Source organism: Monodon monoceros, unplaced genomic scaffold, assembly GCF_005190385.1.
Source record: "Monodon monoceros isolate NGI ecotype Baffin Bay Population unplaced genomic scaffold, NGI_Narwhal_1 Super_Scaffold_11, whole genome shotgun sequence".
In the NCBI taxonomy this organism is placed as follows: Eukaryota; Metazoa; Chordata; class Mammalia; order Artiodactyla; family Monodontidae; genus Monodon; species Monodon monoceros.
In genome coordinates, this window is record NW_021703767.1 from 65,311,312 (window position 1) to 65,331,253 (window position 19,942).

Here is a 19,942-nt window from a genome sequence, read left to right on the forward strand (position 1 = left end):
TCTGTGATGAACCCTGGTGGCACCAGGCCCTCTGGCCCAGTCTAGCACTCAACTTTCCCTGCTTCATCAGAGAAATGAGAGACAAAGCCAGAAACACAGTGACTGCCCTCTGCCTTTCTCTGCAGTGACCGCTGACCACACCCAGCAGCCTGCAACTCTCCCACGCCAGGCTCTCTTCTAAGTTGCTTTCTCATCCACCCCCTTTCCAGTCCACTAAAGTCTACCCCAGCCCCCTCCTCGCCTGTGGGTGTCCCAGCAGTGTGGCTGCAGTGCAAGGAGCATAACAGGACTGAGGTCTCTGGCCTTTAGTGTTTACTCCTGTAAAAAAATAAGTATCTTTGATAACCCAGGACTGAACTGCTTACCAGAATTCCCAGAACTGTGGTTGCTTGTGACCTCTGAGTCTGCCACCGACCCCTGTCTCTGTTTGCCCCCTCCCCTGCCTGTAATAGCACATCTTTGTCTCTTCCTCTGGGGAATGTGGTCCTTCACTCTGACTCATGAAAACCTAGCTTGGTCATCATGGGCATCCCCAGACAGGGTGAGAGTCAGGCTCAACTTGGATTTTAGAGAGAAATTTCCTGATATGTCAGAGCTGTTCATAACTAAGAACATGTTTGGGGTATTCCTTCTCAGTTTAAAAGTCCCACTGAAATAGCTAGTTAGCAAACTAACCCCCTGTGGCTTGGCTCCTTTAGAAGAAAGCTCTCCAGTAAATCAAAGAAGTGGAAATCAATATTTAACCTGGGACGTTCTGGATCAGACTCTAAATCAAAGCTGAGTAGAAATGGGAGTGTATTTGTGAGAGGACAGAGGCTCTCAGGTAAGAATCAATAGCAGTTATGTTTATAAGATATATATATATATTTTTTTCAGTTCTGTTTCTTAAGTCTTTGGTTTGATTATGTCAAATTCACTAACCCTGAAAGAGAAACTTATAAATTAACTGAAGAGTCTTTTTGGTTTTTTAAAATAATTTTAGATTTACAAGAAATTTGCAAAAATAGTACACAGAGAACCTGTAGACCCTTCACACAGCTCCCCCAAATGTTAACATGTTAGATAACTGTAATACAATGATCAAAACCAAAAAATTAATATCAATATAATACTATTAAATAATTTGCAGACGTTATTCATATTTGGCCAGTTGTCCCTCTGATGTCCTTTTTCTGGTCCAGGATCCAGCCCAGGAACCCGCATTGCATTTAGATGTCATGCCTCTTTAATCCTCCAACCTAGGACAGTTCCTCAGTCTTTCTGACCTTGACACTCTGGAAGAGTTTTGGCCATTTATTTTGTAGAATATACCTCAGATTGGGATTGTCTGATGTTTTCTCATGGTTAGATTGAGGTTATGTCTCAATGTGTCATATCAGGGGGCACATGAAGTCAATATTTTATTGTTGGTGATGTCAGTTTTGAGCACTTGGTTAAAGTGCTATCTACAAGGTTTGTCCCTGTAAAGTTACTATTTTTTTCCTTTGCAATTAATAAGTATCTTGTGGGAGATATTTTCAGACTATGCAAATATCCTTTTTTCATCATACTTTCATCCATGCATTTTAACATCCATCAGTGGTCCTTGCCTGCAACAGTTATTACTGTGGTGTTTACCAAATGGTCATTCTCCATTTCCATCATTCCTTCTACATTTATTAATTGAACTCTACTGTAAGGAAGATCTGTCCCTTTTCCCCCAGGGTGAGGGTCATGATTTTTATTTTTTAAATTATTTAATTTATTTTTGGCTGCATTGGGTCTTTGTTGCTTGCACGGGCTTTCTCTAGTGGTGTTGAGCGGGGGCTACTCTTCGTTGCGGTGTGCAGGCTTCTCATTGAGGTGGCTTCTCTTGTTGCAGAGCACTGGCTGTAGGTGCGCGGGCTTCAGTAGCTGTGGTGCGTGGGCTCAGTAGTTGTGGCTCACGGGCTCTAGAGTGCAGGCTCAGTAGCTGTGGCACAAGGGCTCAGTAGTTGTGGCTCACAGGCTCTAGAGCGCAGGCTCAGTAGTTGTGGCACATGGGCTTAGTTGCTCCACGGCATGTGGGACTTTCCTGGACCAGGGCTCGAATCCGTGTTCCCTGCATTGGCAGGCGGGTTCTTAACCACTGTGCCACCAGGGAAGCCCCAGGGTCATGATTTTTAAATAGGAATGCTGCCCTGTGGGAATTACATGTGAGTAGTGGTTAGGAATTGATGCAGGAGGGAACTGAGGGAACCACTATATAATGGGGAATATAACCAGTCCGGCTGAATATTGTGTCAGAAAGCGGAGGCCATAGAAATTTGCCACAAAGACATTTAGTGTTATAAATTGAAAGCATAATTGCTTAAAAATGAGGGCAATTGTTATGAAAGCAAGTAGTAAAAGGTAAATGTACAAATGTAATGAGCAAACTTGATTGAATACTAGTTTGAAAAAAAAAAGGACTACAAAAGATAATTTGGGGGACAAATAGATTGGATTTTAGATGATATTGAAGAATAGTACATTCTCATAGTGTGCTGATGGTTCTTAGGAGACATATGCTGAAGTTGAAGTATTTAAGGATGAAGTGTCAAAATACTGAAACTCACTTTCAAATGATTCAGCAAAACATATGTATGTAGGTAGATAGATAGATAAAAAGAGATAGATACAGCAGACATGTGGCAAAATGTCAACCTAGGTTTAGAGGTCTTCAACTTTTCTGAATGTATGAAATTTTTTTTTTTTTTTTTTTTTTTTTTTTGCGGTACGCGGGCCTCTCACTGCCGTGGCCTCTCCCGTTGCGGAGCACAGGCTCCGGACGCGCAGGCTCAGCGGCCATGGCTCACGGGCCCAGCCGCTCCGCGGCATGTGGGATCTTCCCGGACCGGGGCACGAACCCGTGTCCCCTGCATCGGCAGGTGGACTCTCAACCACTGCGCCACCAGGGAAGCCCCTGAAATTCTTAATAATAAAGATTTGGGAGGAAAAACTAATGCCAATAGGAAAAAATGAGGTAATACTTTTAAGGACCTTCCTCAAGCCCAGTGATAATTGTACTCCAAGGATCATAAAGCACAGATGTTAGAAATTGTCACATTGACCTATTGGAGTAATGAGGGATGTCACAGGGTATAGCAAGTACAGTGGTTTAGGCTGTAATTAATGACAAATCCAACTCAATTGGCTTCTGCAAGGAGGGAGTTTATTGGGACATCCAGATGTAGGGAAGGCTTCAGGGGTGGTTTAGTACAGTGGCTCTGTCTCCATTTCTCCGCGTTTTCCTCAGCTATGCCCTCCCCTGTCGGTCAGCTTTATCCCCAGACTGGCTTCCTTTGCCTCCACAAAGTGGCTACAATAGTTCTAGGCTTTACCTTTGACTCTCACTATATCCAGAAGGAGAAAGAAGATCATCTCTGGTAGCTTGCTCCTAAGGAAAGGGACCCTGCTTTCCTGGAAACCCCAGTTAAGAGTCTGTCTGCCCCCCTCCCTCCGCCCCACAATAGTAGCCTTCACTGAGTCACACGGGTCAATCCCTATGGCTACGGGAGTGCCCTGTGCTGATTGGCTTAGGCCTAGGTTCCTGAACCAATCACTGGCATGAAGAATGGCATTACACCCCTGTGTGAGGAATGAGATGCACCCAAGATGTACAGGGCTCTGTGAGAAGGGGAAAGGGAAATGGATTCTGGGTAGGCATCTACAATATTCATTATATAGGGAAAAACGTCTTTCACAAAATGGCAAGATGGCCAGGTGAAGAGGGCAGGTTGCTATAGGTATGGTCGAGCAGATACAAATCAAAAATTAGGATTCTCAAAGGAGAATTTAAGGGGGAGTACCTGGCAGGAAACCCCTGACTAATAACAGATTTGCTGAAGCACATCAGAGGAGCCCTTCAGTTACAGAATCAGTGACACAATGAAAAAGGTTCCCCGAGTAACAAAAAGTTTAAAAAAATAGAACAAAACAATCGAGTAAAAATAGATTAAATGATTTTCTTTGATCTTGACTTATGAAGATTTCCACCCCCTTGTGGTTTTCAAAAGGAAGAAGCCCCAGGTGCTGGATCAAACAACGGTAAACTCACAGAATGCACAGGATGTCCCTGGCCAGCTTCTCAGCTCGGCCGCACCTCAGAATCACCCGTAGAGTATGGTCCACACCCACAGCAGCTCTGCCTCAGGAGTTCTGTGGTGAACTCAGAGTACTGGTAATTTCTAAAAAGCTCCCCAGGTGATTCTGATATGCAGCCGGTGTTGAAAACCACTGCTATCTCATGAATAAGCTAATCAGAGATAGTTCATCAAACTGGCTGAATTTTGATGAAATTCAGGGGTGAAATTTTGATGAATTTCAGGGGTGAAATTAAAGAACCATCAGCGTCAATATAAGTGGCTCTCTGTGACCTTGACTACTGCCCGAGTGGCTGCTTTCCACCAGAAGAGTGTTGCTGGATCCCTAGAAGCTAAAAACTGGGGGGTAGGGAGTGGGGAGCCTTCTGGTCATAACCCACCAGCATGGTCACCGTAAAATGGCACGTGGGCTTGCTATTCATTGAAATATGCGTGTGAAAAAAGGAAATCAGTGGATTAACATATTTATTGATAAATAATTTTTAAAACCTTTTTTTAATACTCCATATTTAAGAGCATTTTAAAAATTGATTCACCATGTATATAGTATTGGGGGTGTTTTTTGGTGCGGGGGCAGGTGAAGGTATGTTTAACCATGTTTAGAAAATGGAACAGAAATAGGAAATACTAAAGGATAAGAAAAACTTGGGTATTGACTGAATGGAGGTGCATAAACTTTGGAGTCTCCCAGACACTGGTGTACTGGAATTTGTATATTATCAAACAGGAAGATTCCAGGGAACCCTCCAGAGTGAACTCCTTTGAGTAGGGAAATAAAGCCATAGAGATAAACCAAGAGAGGGGAACCCAAGGACCCAAAGAAAACTGGTGGATGCATTTCCATGAGGCCAAGGTGCCAGACAGAAAAATATAATCTAAATACAGTTAGCCCTCCATATCCACAAATGCAGGACCTATGGATAGGGAAGGCCGACTGCAGTACACCATTTACATAAGGATCTTGAGCACAGATGGATTTTGGTATCCGTGGCGGTCCTGGAACCAGTCCCCCCAAAATACCAAGGACGATTGTGTAGTCATAGGCCAAGGATGTCTGAGTGCTTAGTTTCTATCCAGACAAGGAGCCAGGGAATTCTTGACTGTTCCCAAAAGCAGCTACTGTGGCCACCAGGACCAGAAGGAGCTGTGTTGTCAGAAAGAGGGTCCAGCAGGAAAGGTGAACACTGATGGCCCTGCAACCAGATCGCTTACCCATCCTCCGTGACACTCAGTGTCACCTGGTCACTACCTCTGAAGGGTGATACATGAAACCCAGAGGAAGGCCAAGAAATGCAGCTCTTGGAAAACAAAGGCAAAATCTTGTCTCAGAATACACGAACGGGGAGTTCCCTGGTGGTCCAGTGGTTAGGATTCGGCACTTTCACTGCCATGGCCTAGGTTCAGTCCCTGGTCAGGGAACTGAGATCCCGCAAGCCGCATGGTGCAGCCAAAAAAAAAAAAAAAAAAAAGAATATACGAATGAAGGGAGGCTGGCCAGGCAGTTTTAGAAGTCGTTTTGTAATAGATAGCTAGTGGGAAGCAGCCGCATAGCACAGGGAGATCAGCTGGGTGCTTTGTGACCACCTAGAGGGGTGGGATAGGGAGGGAGACGCAAGAGGGAAGAGATATGGGAACATATGTATATGTATAACTGATTCACTTTGTTATAAAGCAGAAACTAATACACCATTGTAAAGCAATTATACTCCAATAAAGATGTTAAAAAAAAAAAAGTCATTTTGTAAACTTGTGGGAATAGTCAGTCTTCCAAGAATGAGAATTCTGGCTTACCTCTGGAAGTAAGGAGGTGGAAGGCCATCTTGGTGTCACCAAGGCTTTGGGTGAATGTTGCTGTGTCCTTCCAGAGCCCAGTGGGACCCAGGCAGAGATAAGCCCAGAGCCTGGGAGGCCAAGGGGCTAATTCAGAGCCTCTCAGAAGGAGCAGGGTTTGGAGCAAGAAGGAAAAAAGGATCTTTAAAAGAGGGACAAAGTAAGTGTGAGTTAGGGCACGATTTGGGTTAGGGCCAACACTGAGTGCTTCTTTTAGAACCGTCTCCTGAGTTTACCCTTGTTGCTGAGCCCTAGTTTATCTTGAATAATATCAACAACAACAATAAACAATAGTTACTTCTTCTTGAGCATTTACTCTATTCTAGGTTAAGGCAACCTATTTTATATGCACTACTCATTTCATCCTCACAACAGCTCTACTGTTCCTCCTTTTCATGCCAAAAAACTGAAGTTTCAAAAAGGTAAGTTGCTTCTCTGAGGTCACACAGCCCAAGAGTGGGAGAATTGGGATTCAAAGCGAGATCTGCCTGGATCCAGAGTTACCTTAAAGCCACAAGTCCTGGGGCTCCCGGTCAGCTTCTAAATTGCCCTCTCTCCCCTCCTAGCAAGTTTGCCCTGGAAGCCTTCCTGAAAAGACATGATGATGTTTGTGAAAGTGCCTAAGCCTATGCCTGAAATAATAAGTTTTTATTTATTTAAACCATAATCTTCTGAAAACCTACTTGGGTGGCTTAACAAAGATGCATAGCATCCACCAGGCACACAGCAGGTGCTCAAAAAAGGTTCGTTTGGTTGGGATCTGCTCCAGGGTGAGGCTGGTGGGTGAGAGCATTGGGGAGCAACCAGGCTGCAGACATCAAGGAGCAGAGCTGCACGTGGAGAAAGGTGACACATGGGAGAAAGGGAGAAAAGTACCCCTGGGCTCCCTCTCACCTGTTGTACCAAATTCCTGGGTGTTGAGCGATGTGGCTGCAGCCAAGAATTCTGCTCTCTGGCCTAGTCAAATAGGAGGGGTTGCCTAGAGCCCCATGGATTCTACTCCATGGATGAATCTTTGAGTCTTTTCTGTACAATAAAATCGGGTTCAGGACTCCTCATTTGCTAATAGCTACGTGACAAAATTGTAACTTACCCTTATCTGTAAAATGTTAATAAACCTTTGATCTACAAATGCCCTATTTTTATAAGGTCAGTCCCACCAAGAAAGTAGGAACATCTAAGGTGGAGTGGGGAATGTTTTCCAAAGGGGAAAATTATAAATACTTGAAAAACTTCCCTAAAGAAATTTCTTTTTTGTACTTACAGCCTGACCTATTGTTCTAAACACTTTCTCTGAACAAGCATTCATCAGGGATATTTCTTCTTTTGTCCTTAGTGGAAAAGGCTACTATCCGACCAGCTAAAAGCATGGACTCGCTGTGCTCAGTGCCTGTGGAAGGTGAGATTTTTCAGTTGGATCTGGAACTGGGGATTACAACTGGGAGATTGGCGCTCCCACACCAGACTTGCCTTCCTAAACCGCAGACCCTGCTCAGCTCCAGTCATGGCCACACACAATCCCCCAGGCCCAGATCCCTCCCTGACTTTCCGGAACTCAAGGGGCGCACACAGCCCTTGCAGTAACCTCCCCTACTCCACGAGGCCTCTTTCTCCAGCCTGTCTCCCCACAGCTGGAGACAGCAGCCTCCTTGCATTCAATCCTGAGCCAGGTAAAGGGTCAACACCTGAAAACTAAGGCAGAAGAGGCTCCCCCTGGGGCATAAAGAAGAGTTTTGAATTTAGGTGTTTCCGTAGGCATTAGCTTCATTGTGTTTGTCAAGTCATGATTTTGAGTTGGTAGAGTCATTCATTCCTTCATTCATCAATAAACACTGACAGGCACCAGCCTGGCACGTAGCTGGACATTGCTGGTTGGAGCAGATGTACATACAGTTGCATGCCAGGTTACACCCATCACCAAAGCGGCACCTCACCATGTTAGTTCTTACAGCTCCAGCCTTAAGGGCTGACTTGCCTGTAGCCCTTGCTTCTGTTTTTGTTAAGCAGCCAACAAGCACTGCTACAACTGGCAATACACAGGGCTTCCCTAGCAGCAGACTGTTTAAACTCCCCCATGATTGTACCATGACTTTCGAATCCCTTTAATACAAGGTATGTTGCTCTTTGATAAATGAGGCAGCCTGAAACAAAACAGAAAATCTTTAGAACAACTTTCAAAAAATAATACTAAACTTGTAAAATATTCAATGAGATCTTTTTAAGCTGGCTCAATCCTTTTAGCATTTTCTCACCTTTATATTCATCAATTTGCTTGGTTTTGAAACCTCTTGGAGGCAGTTCTTGCCCAGTTTGGCAGGATTTAATATTTCAAAAGCTAAAAGACACTAAAAGCTAGGTCACCACTTCCGTGGGCATTGGGCAGGTTATCTAACCTCTCAAGTCTCGGTTTCCTCATGTGTTAAGGGAGATAATTACACTTCTCCTACAGAGTGGTTCCTAAGAATTTTAAACTTAATGTTACCTACGATGTAGCACTTAGTGCCTAGTTGGGAATTATTTTCCAGATCCCTGGCAATTCAGTTGTTGTCTCCCAGCTTATTTATTTCACACACAGATTTTTTCTCTTCTTTGCCTTCACTTCTAAGTCAGTCAGGAACTCACTCCTCACAACTGTGCTTTCTAACATTTAGTTAATTTACATTTCTAGTTTCTCGTCCTCTGAATCAGCAGGAGGAAGCCTGGGAAAAGGCAAAAAGGTCTAGCTGAGAACAGCATTTGTTTCCTTGCTGGGAAATCAAACCCCCGTTTGGGTCCATCTGCCAGAGAAGACTTAAAACAATAAGTTTTAAAGTTTTAAAATGAAACAAGATTCTGTTATTTTGGCCTTTTTATATTCATTCTGAGCAAACATCATTCTGTCATCTCCCACCTTCTTTTTATTTTTTCATGATCTACATTTAATGCTTGGTGGATGACAATTTCAGCAGTGTCTGTCTTTTGGAAACTGCTCTACCTGCAAAGTTTAAAACAGATACATACGATACAACAAAGTGGTTCTATCAGGGCATTATGACAAGATTCTGTGCACATAGGGAGATGTTTCCTCTTGTCAACCAAATGTTATGTACCTGTCTTTATTAGGATAGCTATGCCCTTATTATCGTGCTATGCCTTTCCAATATTCAAGTATTGTGTGCCTGCCCTTACTGGAAGGCTGCTCAGTGATGTGTGTGCTCAGGCTGCTGACCACGTTTGTTTGCTTTTTCACTAGGGAAAGAAACCAAAGGAAATTTCAATCGAACAGTCACCACTGGTGGATTTTTCATTCCAGCAGCGAAAATGCACTCGACTAGCACTGGCAGCTCATGTGACCTCAGCAAGCAAGAGGGCGAATGGGGCCAGGAGGGGATGCCGGCGGGGGCCGAGGGGGGCTTTGACGTGAGCAGTGACCGAAGCCAGCTGCAGGGCGCTCAGGCCCGGGCCCCGCCTGAGCAGCTGAAGGTGTTCCGACCCATCGAGGATCCTGAGAGCGAGCAAACAGCCCCGAAGATGCTGGGTATGTTCTACACCTCAAACGACAGCCCCAGCAAATCTGTCTTTACCAGCAGCCTCTTCCAGATGGAGCCCTCTCCCCGTCACCAGCGCAAGGCCCTGAACATCTCCAAGCCCTTTGCTGTGTCCGTGCCACTCCGCGTGTCAGCCGTCATCAGCACCAACAGCACCCCATGCAGAACCCCCCCAAAGGAGCTACAGTCTCTTTCCAGCCTGGAAGAGTTTTCTTTCCAGGGCTCAGAGAGTGGAGACTGGCCTGAAGAGAAGCCACTGGGAGTTGAGACTTCTACAGGTAAAGTAAAGGAGAGGGTCTCTTTCCATTGCAAGAGAGGAAAAACCAGACTTAAACAGAGTTTGCAAGGCAATGTAGTGAAGTGGTTAAGACTGCGGGCTCTGGAGCCAGACTGCCTGGTACAAGTATAGGCTCAGCCATTTTGCTGTACAATCTCCAGCAAGTTAACATAACCACTCCATGCTTCAGCTTCTTGATCTGTACAATAGGGATAATGTTAGTATTAAGTTGTGAATATTAAATTAGTTAATAGATGTAAAGCTATCAGAACAGGGTCTAATACACAGCAAGTACTCAGTAAATGTAAGGCAGGAGGGAAAGCTCATGGAATGGAATGCAGAGCTGGAACTGGGGATTCAACTCTTCCAGACACAATCCACCCATCCCACATTTCTACCTCACATCTGCAGAGAACATGGCTAGCGACCCTAGCGGTGAGAAAGAGCATCCTCCTCCCAATTTCCTTTAAAAAAAAAAAAACACAGGGAGGACTCTGTGTTTGGGCCTGCTTGGGTCACATGCCCAGCCTTGGACCAGTCACTGTTGGCAGACTAATAGGATTCTAAGATTGGCCAAGCGAGAGTCCCTGGGCCGTCTCTGGAGTGAGAACCAACAACCAACTGTGAGCCACACAAAAGGGAAGTAATGAGAACCTCAGAGGAGAGGATGGCTGACAGACAAACCAATAAATGCTCATTGTGGTTTAAGAATATTTCTATTTCAATTAATATTAGCTAAACCCACACACCTATAGTCACCTAATCTATGACAAAGGAGGCAAGAATATACAATGGAGAAAGACAGTCTCTTCAATAAGTGGTGCTGGGAAAACTAGACAGCTACATGTAAAAAAGAATGAAATTAGAACACACCCCAACACCATACACAAAAATAAAAATTAATATAAGCTTGCTTTTTCTGATCACCTATCATGGTGTCAGGCACTGTCCCAAGTGTTCTACATGTATTACCGCATTTCTTCTCACCACAACTCCATGAGGTACAGGTAGTTACTATTATCCCCATTTGCTTAGAGAGGAATCTGTTAACTTGCCCGAGGACTCATAGCAAGGAAGTGTAAAAGCCAGGATTTTAATCCAGATTTTTAAAAATCCATGCTTTTAAGCATTCTGCCATGATCCCTCACGTGTTTGCTATGGGCTGTAGAGTTAAAACGATTGTTAAGATGCAGTCCCTTCCCCCAGCAAGCTCCAAACTAGAAAGGGAAACTGAAACTCTGCACCCACCTGCAGCACAGGGTCAGCTTGTGGAAGTAGCCTAACATGCCCCTTGGGCTTTTTTTTTTTTTTTTTAAGTATAGTTGATTTACAATGTTGTGTTAATTTCTGCTGTGCAGCAAAGTGATTCAGTTATACACATATATATACACACACACATTCTTTTTTTATATTCTTTTCCATTTGGTTTATCATAGGAAATTGAATATAGTTCTCTGTGCTATATAGGCCCTTGTTGTTATCCATCCTATATATCATAGCTTACATCTACTAAACCTAAGCTCCCGCTCCATCCCTCCCCCAACCCCTCCCCCTTGGCCACCCCAAGTCTGTTCTCTGTGTCTGTGAGTCTGTTTCTGTTTTGTAGATAAGTTCATTTGTGTCATATTTTAGATTCCACATATAAGTGATATCATATGGTATTTGTTTTTCTCTTTCTGACTTCCTTCACTTAGTATGACAATCTCTAGTTGCATCCACGTTGCTGCAAATGGCATTATTTTGTGTTTTTTTATGGCCGAGCAGTATTCCATTGTATATATGTACCACATCTTCTTTATCCATTCATCTGTCGATGGACATTTAGGTTGTTTCCATGTCTTGGCTATTGTAAATAGTGCTGCTATGAACGTAGGGGTGCATGTATCTTTTTGAATTAGAGTTTTGTCTGGATATGTGCTCCTTTGGGCTTTTTGAATGAGGGAGAGTGTAAGTACCCAAAGTATCATGAAAGGGGTGTTCAGAAAGGACTTCAGTGGCATCTAAAAGAAGCAGCCCTCTCAGGAGGATTCCAGGAACACTTCTCAGAAGTGGTGACATTTGGGCCTTCATAAATGGGTAGGACTTCCGAATGCAGAAAAGATGGAAAAGGGCATTATGGGCTGAGAGGTGCTGACTGTTGTGTATAGATTTTGGACCCCAGCTGGGCAGATTCAGATCCGAGCTTCACCATTTTGGGGCAGTGTGACAGCTGGTTGATATCTCTGAGCCTGTTTCTCTTCTGCAAAGCAGGGATGGCTCCTATCTCAAGGGCTGGGATGAGGTCCGCATGGGAAAATATTCATGAAATGCCTGCTCAGGGTGTGGTCCTCAGAAGATGCTCAGTGAACATCAGTCCCTTCCCCTCCCCCTTCCCTTCAGGATGGGGCACAAGAGGACCAAAAACGTAGGGGAATTAAGTGATGCCCTGTCTGGAGAATGCTCCATGGGCTGCTGTGGGTGGAACAGAGTGAGGGTTAGAAGAGGAAGCGCAGCCTTTGAGGAAAAAAGTGTTTCCAAAGGCTTTTATGTGATTGGCTGTCCTTTCCAAAAGAGAGGGTCCCCAGGCCCCAAGGGGTCTTTGGCAGACAGTCTGTTACTTTTTTTCCCTCTCTCCTTCCTTCTCTCGGTAATTCAGAATACCCAGTCTGTATCAAATTGGTCTTGGAAAGACACTGATGGAGACTCCAGTCTGCTTCCCTGACTGTGATTAGTAGCAGCCAGGGCAGAACAAGGGACCCTGTAGGAGGCAGCCACGTGGATCTAGGACCAATGGCCAGAGGGAGATGCCAAAAGTTTCAGCGACAGCGGAGGGCCCCCCCACCTTGCTCTCTGATGGAATTAGGTTCACGTAGGTTACTTATCTTCTTCCATAATTATTCCAAATGAAGAACTTCACCTTCCTTAATAAATTATTTTTTTCTTTCTTTTGTACGGTAGCAATAGATAAAAGAAATAGAATTAAAGACAATTTTCCAGGTTATCTGATTTAAATTTTTAGTCACTCTGCTCAAACCCATTCTTCTACTTTTGGCTAAACTAGGCAAAATTCCAGTGCAACCCAAAAAGTAAGAGATACCAAGTAAGTATTGCATTATAACTAAAGTGTTGAAAGTTAGATCATTGATCGCTTTGAATGAAAAAAAAAAGGATTATTCAATTAGTCATAATAATTAATTGTCTGACTTCTGTCTGATTCAAGGCTACGTCTTGGTAACCTCCATTCTTGGGTTGGGGGGCGAGGGGGGGATCCTTCTGAAAGGGCTGACTTACAAGCTACAACTAACACTCTCTGGGTCCCCTTCTAGAAATGCTTATTAGAGGGGGGTCAGAGTAACCATATAAATTTAACTTTAATTTAAACTTAAACTCCAGAATTACCCTAAGAGATATTAGGAGTTGCCTCATTCTTCTTCTGAAGAATGTACAAAAGAATTCTTTTAAATAGTTATATTTTAGTGCATCTGAAACAGGAGTCTACCTAGAAAAATATGTTTTGCCTATCTCATAAACCCATGGTTCTGTTAGTTAAGGTACAGGCCAAGCTGCTGTCACATAGAGAACAAAACACAGTGGCTCAAACAAGATGGGAGTTGATTTCTATCTTGCATACCAGAGGTAGGTGGATGTGCTCGGGGAGATGCTCTGGGGTCCCAGGTTCCTTCAGCCGTCCCCAGGGGTGTTGTTCCTGCCTGTGTGGTCAAAGTGAGCGCAACAACCCCCCACCAGCACATTCCTGCCTGTGGGAAGGGGGTCAGGGGAGGCGCCCAAGCAGCTTCCACTTAAGGGTGGACCCAGAGGTTGCACCCATCACTTCCACCTCCATCCCATCTGCCATAACTCACATGGCCATGCTGACCTTCAAGGGAGGCTGAGAAGCATCGCTGGCTGGATGGCCAGGTACCTAGCGAAACCTGAGCGGCAGGGAAGGTTCTATTTCAAAATGAGGAAGAGAATGGATACTAGGGGACGTTAGGAGTCTCTGTCTCCATGGTCACCCACTTCATGCATAAAGCATCCCATGCTAGGAACCTGACAATGCCCTTCCGTTCTGAGCTACAGAGACTCTTTTATAGCTTACAAGTATCCAGCAACCATATATATTGGACTCCTAGGCCCTTAGAAGATAGTTTCTAGACATAGATGCTGCCTCTGTCCTGAGGAACTTAACCCGGGGATGGGCACCACATACAAGTGAAAAGAAAATGGTAACCTGATGGCTTGGCACCGCACAGGTTATTACAGTGAGTGCTGCAGGAAGTGGAGGGAAGGAGAGCGTGGTCTGGGGAGGCTCCAAAAGAGGTGTTATTAGGTTAGCGTCTTGAAGACTGGGCTAGAGTCGAGTCTCAGGGAGGACCAGAGCAGGGGAGTATAAGGCCTGTCAGGGGTACCAGGTCTGCTCAGTGTCACGCAGGGGAGTGGAGAAGAGGGGATGTGTGGCTGAGCCAGAGTGAGGAGGGCTTTGAGCAGGACAGTGAGTGATCTGAACAAGCTCACATGTCATGCAGACCCTTCCTCCACTCCTCACTTTAAGAGTCCACAGTCAATGAATGGAAGACCCTGAGCTTTACAAAAAGAGACACTGGCAAACATCCAACTAAGAGTTCTTAGTAAAATGGGAAAAAAATATTTAAAAAAAAATCACTGACGCATTACCCTTTTACCCAGAAGTTTCACTTCCAAGAATTTATTCTAAATAAACAGCTGCACAAGTACAAAATGTATATGCACATCACGGCATTACTTGTAATAGCAAAAAACAGGAAGCAATCCAGACGTCCACCTTTAGGAGGTGGATTGAATAACTAAGGTGCATCACTCACAGTTGAGTCCCATGGAGTCCACAGTTTTGTGGGCCCGGCACCATTTCCTCAAACTCTTGTTCATCTGCGGGGGACAGTGTGCACACGGAAGGCATTGTATCTGAAGTGTTGGCCTTGTGTTTCTGGTTTTCTGCCTCGGGGCTTTCTCTGAAGGGAGGAACTCACCCAGCCCTTGCTCAGGAAAGCCCAGAAGTATATGGAGAGTTAACTGAGGCAGCTCTTACCCAATAGGAGATGGGAGTCAGGGGATTAATGCCCCAGCCATACACCCTTTGGTGGAATAACTATGGGGCACATTCCTCGTGGTTCTTCAGAGGGTCACCAGGGACTGAGTTCCGGTTGCTCACTGTGGTAGCCACTTATTGATTTTTCCTCCATCACTGTCTCACCTCCTCACTCCTGCTTCCTGGGACCACCTTTCGAATAAGCGACCTGCTGCCAGGACCTTGGCTCAGGCTCTACTTTGAGGGGAACTCAAACTAGCCCACATCCTAAAGAACAGTTAACCTACTTATATTACTAATATGGCATAGATTTCAAGATATGTTCTTAAGTGAAAAAAAATGCAAAACATGGAATAGTATAAATCACAGGCTATAATCTGTGTAATAAAGGTGGGGAATAAAAAATATATGGTACAAGTATCTGCTTATATATGCAAAAATGAACTATGGCAGAATAAACCAGAAACTAGTAAAAATGGTTGTCCATAGGAGACAGTGGAGGTGTGGAACAGAATGGAAGCAACAGGGATGAAAGCAAAACTTTTCTGAGACCACTTTTTTATGTAATTTTAACTTTTCAACTCTGTAGTTGTTTTACATATTCAAAAATTAAGTTAAATTTCAAAAAACAAGCCTGCTAAGTGATGGGCAGAGGAAAATAACACTTTGTCAGTTCTGAAGCATTATTAGTTCTGACATCAGGATGCTACTCCTGGGTCTGATCTTAAAGCCAGCACTGTGGTCAGAGGCCTTAAGTCACCAGCATAACTAGAGGCAATGAGAATAGTTCATTCTCAATCAGTAAACTTTTCTGAGCTTCTGCTGTGTGTCTGACACTGTACTAAGTGCTCTTCCTCTCTAATCTACTTTATCCTCACAACAGCCCTGTAATATATTATTATATATTATTATGCCATTGTATCAAGGTTACAAGATTCACTGAGAAACTAGCATTTGAACTCAGGTTTCGTTAATTCCAATGTAAACAATAATAATATCACTGAGGATCTGCTGTGTAACAAGCACTGTGCTAAGTACTGAGTCTACATTGTGGAAACAGCCTTATACAGTGAAATAGGACCTTCTTCAGGCAAGGCAGTAGGGGCCAAACATGAAGTCTGCCTCCCTCTCTAGTGTCTTGGTAGATGTTTAAGATCAGAGCTTAATCACTTTAGATATAAAGATATATCCAAACTGATGTGCAGATCACCCCTGGGAAGAGTCACACGGGAAGCTGCAATCGTAATCATAATACATCTTTGTAGCTTGGTGTAAATCACAGGTTTCCGTGACCTTAGGCAAGAGGCGAAAGATTGGATTAGCGCCAGCTTTCTCAACCTCAACACTATTGACATTTTGGACTGGGTAATCCTTGTGGGGGGCGGTCTTATGCTTTGTAGCATATTTAGAAGCATTCCTGGCTTCTACCCGCTAGATGCTCATAGCCACTCCCCCCGACCCGGTTGTGAGAGCCAAAAGTGTCTCCAGACATTGCCAAATGTCCCCCGGAGAGGGGAGGGGCAAACGGTTGCCAATCGAAAACCACTGGACTAGATGATCTTCAAGGTCCCTCCCATCTCCAACAGTCTGAGACTCTGGGATCAGAGGACTGATCATTGGTAGGAGGAAAGGGTAAAGAATGTGAGGGAGCAGTGAGCTGGGAGAATTCCCTCCATCCATGTGACACAGAACTAGTCTGGGACAAAGACTGTGCGGGGAACGGCCTCTCTTGAATGGAGTCTCCTTCCACTGATAACTCTCATCCTCATTGCAGCATCTTTACCTAAGAAGGCAGCTCTTGAGAATATTAAGCCAGGACCAGATGCAGTGAGAGCACTGGAGTGCAGCAAAAGCCTTCCCCAGGAGCCAGGCGGCCAACCGGAGAAGAAAACCTCAGAACACTCCCTAGGCTCTCGACATTCAAGTGAATTAGAGAAGAAGTTGGATGCAGAGAAGGCGGTGGAGGAGGGTGGAGAGACTGGCCAGGTGGAATCCAGCGCTCTGCAGGAGAGCCCTGGGGCCAGAGGTGAAGCAGTGTTTCTCCATGAGATGGTAAGGTGGACTCACTGCCTGGTCCAGCTAAAGTTTTTTGTTGCTGTTGTTTGTTTGAAGAGCCAGTTTCTGCCAAGGGGACTTTACGGCACAGCCTTCTAATCAGGTCTGGGATTTTTTTGCAGTGAACTTGTCAGGGATCCTATGGTGATACGAAGTAACCATCCAGCTCAGATTCCCTAGGACCGACTCAACTCTATAAATATTTCTGACCTGAAGTCACCATAAACCAGTAACATGTCCTGGGAATGCAGTGCAAAACCTGCTTCTCGTGTCCTGGTCCCAAACGTGATGACCATTCATGGGGGCCAGCTCTCTTCTTCCAGACATCCTGGATGGACAGTTGTCTATGTTTATTTGTAAAAATCTTCTGTAAGATTTTCAGGATCTACTCCTTCCTCCTATGGCTCTGGAGAACTTAAAACATGATGCCAGAGCGTACTAAACCTTTTCTACTTTTTAGAGGTGGGATTCTCCAAGGTCTTTTGCGGGGGGGATATCCTTGCTCAAGATGAAGTCGTGAGGAGGTTTTCCAGGGACATCCAGGGAGGAGTCTTACATTTGAGAAATAGCTCTGTGACCTGGAGGAGTGTGCCAAAGGGGAAAAGAAAACTTTGCCTTTTAACTTGCTTCCAGGAACTTGGTTTCTGGGACACGCACAAAAGGCTTGTGGACTGGGAGTTAGGGCAGTGCAGGCACACCACAGTGGCCTCCGGAGGGCTGAATAAGGGTTCCTGTAAGGTGTGTTTGTATTTATAGAAGGAGAAGGTTGCAAAGAGTATTATGGGGATTGAATCTGGGGAGGGATCAAGTATGAATGACATTGCTTTGAGAAGCAGATGAAGTTAATGCTAGAAGGAGAACCAGGCTGGATTCATGGAAACAAGTAAAAGCAGCAATTCATTCATTCATTTAAAAACATGTGTTAAACGCCTATTTTGTGTCAGACACTCTGATGAGCACTGGGATCACTGCAGTGTACAAGACGGTCACCATCACTGTCTTCTTGGAGCTGACAGCTTAGTAGGTGAAAGGTCATTAACCAAGTCTTTTCTAGGGTGATATGGAAGTATGAGTTCTGTGGGAGCATATAACAGGGGGATGCAACCTATTCAGGGGGGGGGGTCACAAGGGTCAGGGAAGGCTTCTCTGAAGAATAGATATTTAGATTGAGAACTTAGCTAGGAGAAAGCGGTAGGGAGCAGAGTAGGAAGGGAGAGACTCTCAGGCAGAAAGCGTAAGATGTGCCATGAATTTGAAATGGGAAAGAGCACGAAACATTCAAGGAATAAGAACAAGGCTGGAGAACGGGAATGTGGACTAGAGAAAGTGAGGCTCAGAGCAAAGCAGGAGCCACGTCAGGCAGGGTTGCTTGGAAGGGATTTGGAGCTTAACCTAAGGGCAAAGGAAACTCTTCCGATTTGCTCCGAATTTTATCTTTTAAAGGTCACTCTATTCTGTGAGGAGAATGGCTTGGAGAAGGGCAAGACAGGAGGCAGGGATGGCAATTAGAAGGCTAGTCTGTGGCAGACCAGGGGAGAAAAGATGGTGGCTTAGACTAGAGTGGGGGAACCGGGGATAGAAATGGAAGGCTTTCAGAGCTATTTGGAAGGTCAAGTGAATAGGACTTGGTGAAGGATTGGATAAGGACTGAGGGAGAAAGAAGAATCAAGGACAACCCATGAGTTTCTGATCTGAGCGAAACATGCACTATGGTCCACTTAACTGAAGTGGCAGACTGGGGGTGGAGGGGAGTTTAGATGTTCATTTATTCATTTAAATGTATTGTTTCTTAGTAAGAGATCAATAATGTAGGAGCTGCAGAGAGTAAAGAGATGCCTCTGACCTGAAGGAGGGCACAGTCTAGTAGGCAAAATAGAAATGTACACAGATAAATGCAGTATAGTAGAATTAGATCTCAAAAATACCCCTGCCTTCTGACCAAGTAATCCTACTCCCGGACAGTTATCAGAAGGAAATAAAAGAAAACAATGAGCCCACTCAAATTCACAGACCCCTTATTGAGCAGTTACTCACAGTATACCAGGCAACATTTGGCCTTGAGGAATCAAAGATGGATGAACACAGTTCCTGATGGAGGAACTCACAGTCCATTGGGAAAGATAAGACAAGCGTCCAATTAACTGTAATGTGAAATGACATGTGATCAGAGCCAGGGGAGAAGTGATGTCAGGTGGGTAGCATGTCAGACTTCCCAGAAGGGCCGTCCGCCCCTCAGGATAGAAATGCCTCCCCAAACTGCTTCTCCTCGGGACAGAATTAGGCCTTGAGATAAGAAGCAAAAGGAACTGAAATTTGCTTCCCTGGCCCTGACCAGGCCTCCCTTCATCCCTTTCCTTTCTGCAGCTGTGGGCTTTGTGTAGGGAAAGGGAGGAGCCGAGGAGGACAGAGAGAAGCTGGACTTGAGGGGAGACAAGGACAACAAATAAGATGGCGCAGGAAGCACCCATCTCAGTTAACAGTGGTTATCTGTGGGGAATTAGGGGTATATCATTTTGCTATTTTTCATCCTTCTTTCTTTTCATATGTATCAAATCTTTTTTTCCATGTGGAGTATGTATTTCTTTGGTAATAAGAGGGGAAAACTATTTTTATTTATTTGGAAAGCAGGTGTCAGGACAAGAGTTACCATTTCATTCCACTGGGAGACTCTCATTCTTGTGAGCCATCGGGTCAACCTGAGGTTATATGAGATCAGGGGTTGGTTTGTTTTATTAGGGCAACAGTGCACAGGGATTAAGTGCTTATGTTCTGGCGCAGACTGAGCTGGAATTCAGTCTTGGTCTGCTGCTGTGTGGCTTTGGTAAAATGTTTAATCTATTTGAACACAGTTCTCCTCATCTCTAAAATGGGAGTAATTACAGTAGTAGTTCTCTTTTACGGTTCTTGGGGAAATTAAGAAAATACAGTTAATGATGTCATGGCACACGGTAAGCATGAATAAACAGCCACAGTTATTACTAACGCTGTATCCTTTGTGTGCTGAGGTTAGCGCCGCCAGGCACTGCTCCAGTCCCTAGACTCTCCCTGGGAAACAGTGCGGATGTCCGCGCCGAGAGAGTCTTTGGTTCTAAGTAATCAGTTTCTT

General features: G+C 44.6%; 1 protein-coding gene across 1 annotated transcript in view; it reads left to right on the forward strand.

Moving 5' to 3' along the window:
* ARHGAP31 (Rho GTPase activating protein 31) overlaps window positions 1-19,942 on the forward strand; it is a 114,572-nt gene that overhangs the window by 84,889 nt on the left and 9,741 nt on the right. Inside the window, exons 8-11 of the mRNA XM_029213900.1 lie at window positions 699-823; window positions 7,270-7,332; window positions 9,166-9,738; window positions 16,556-16,833. Coding sequence (XP_029069733.1) covers window positions 699-823; window positions 7,270-7,332; window positions 9,166-9,738; window positions 16,556-16,833 — 1,039 coding nt within the window. The remainder of the gene's footprint in view (window positions 1-698; window positions 824-7,269; window positions 7,333-9,165; window positions 9,739-16,555; window positions 16,834-19,942) is intronic.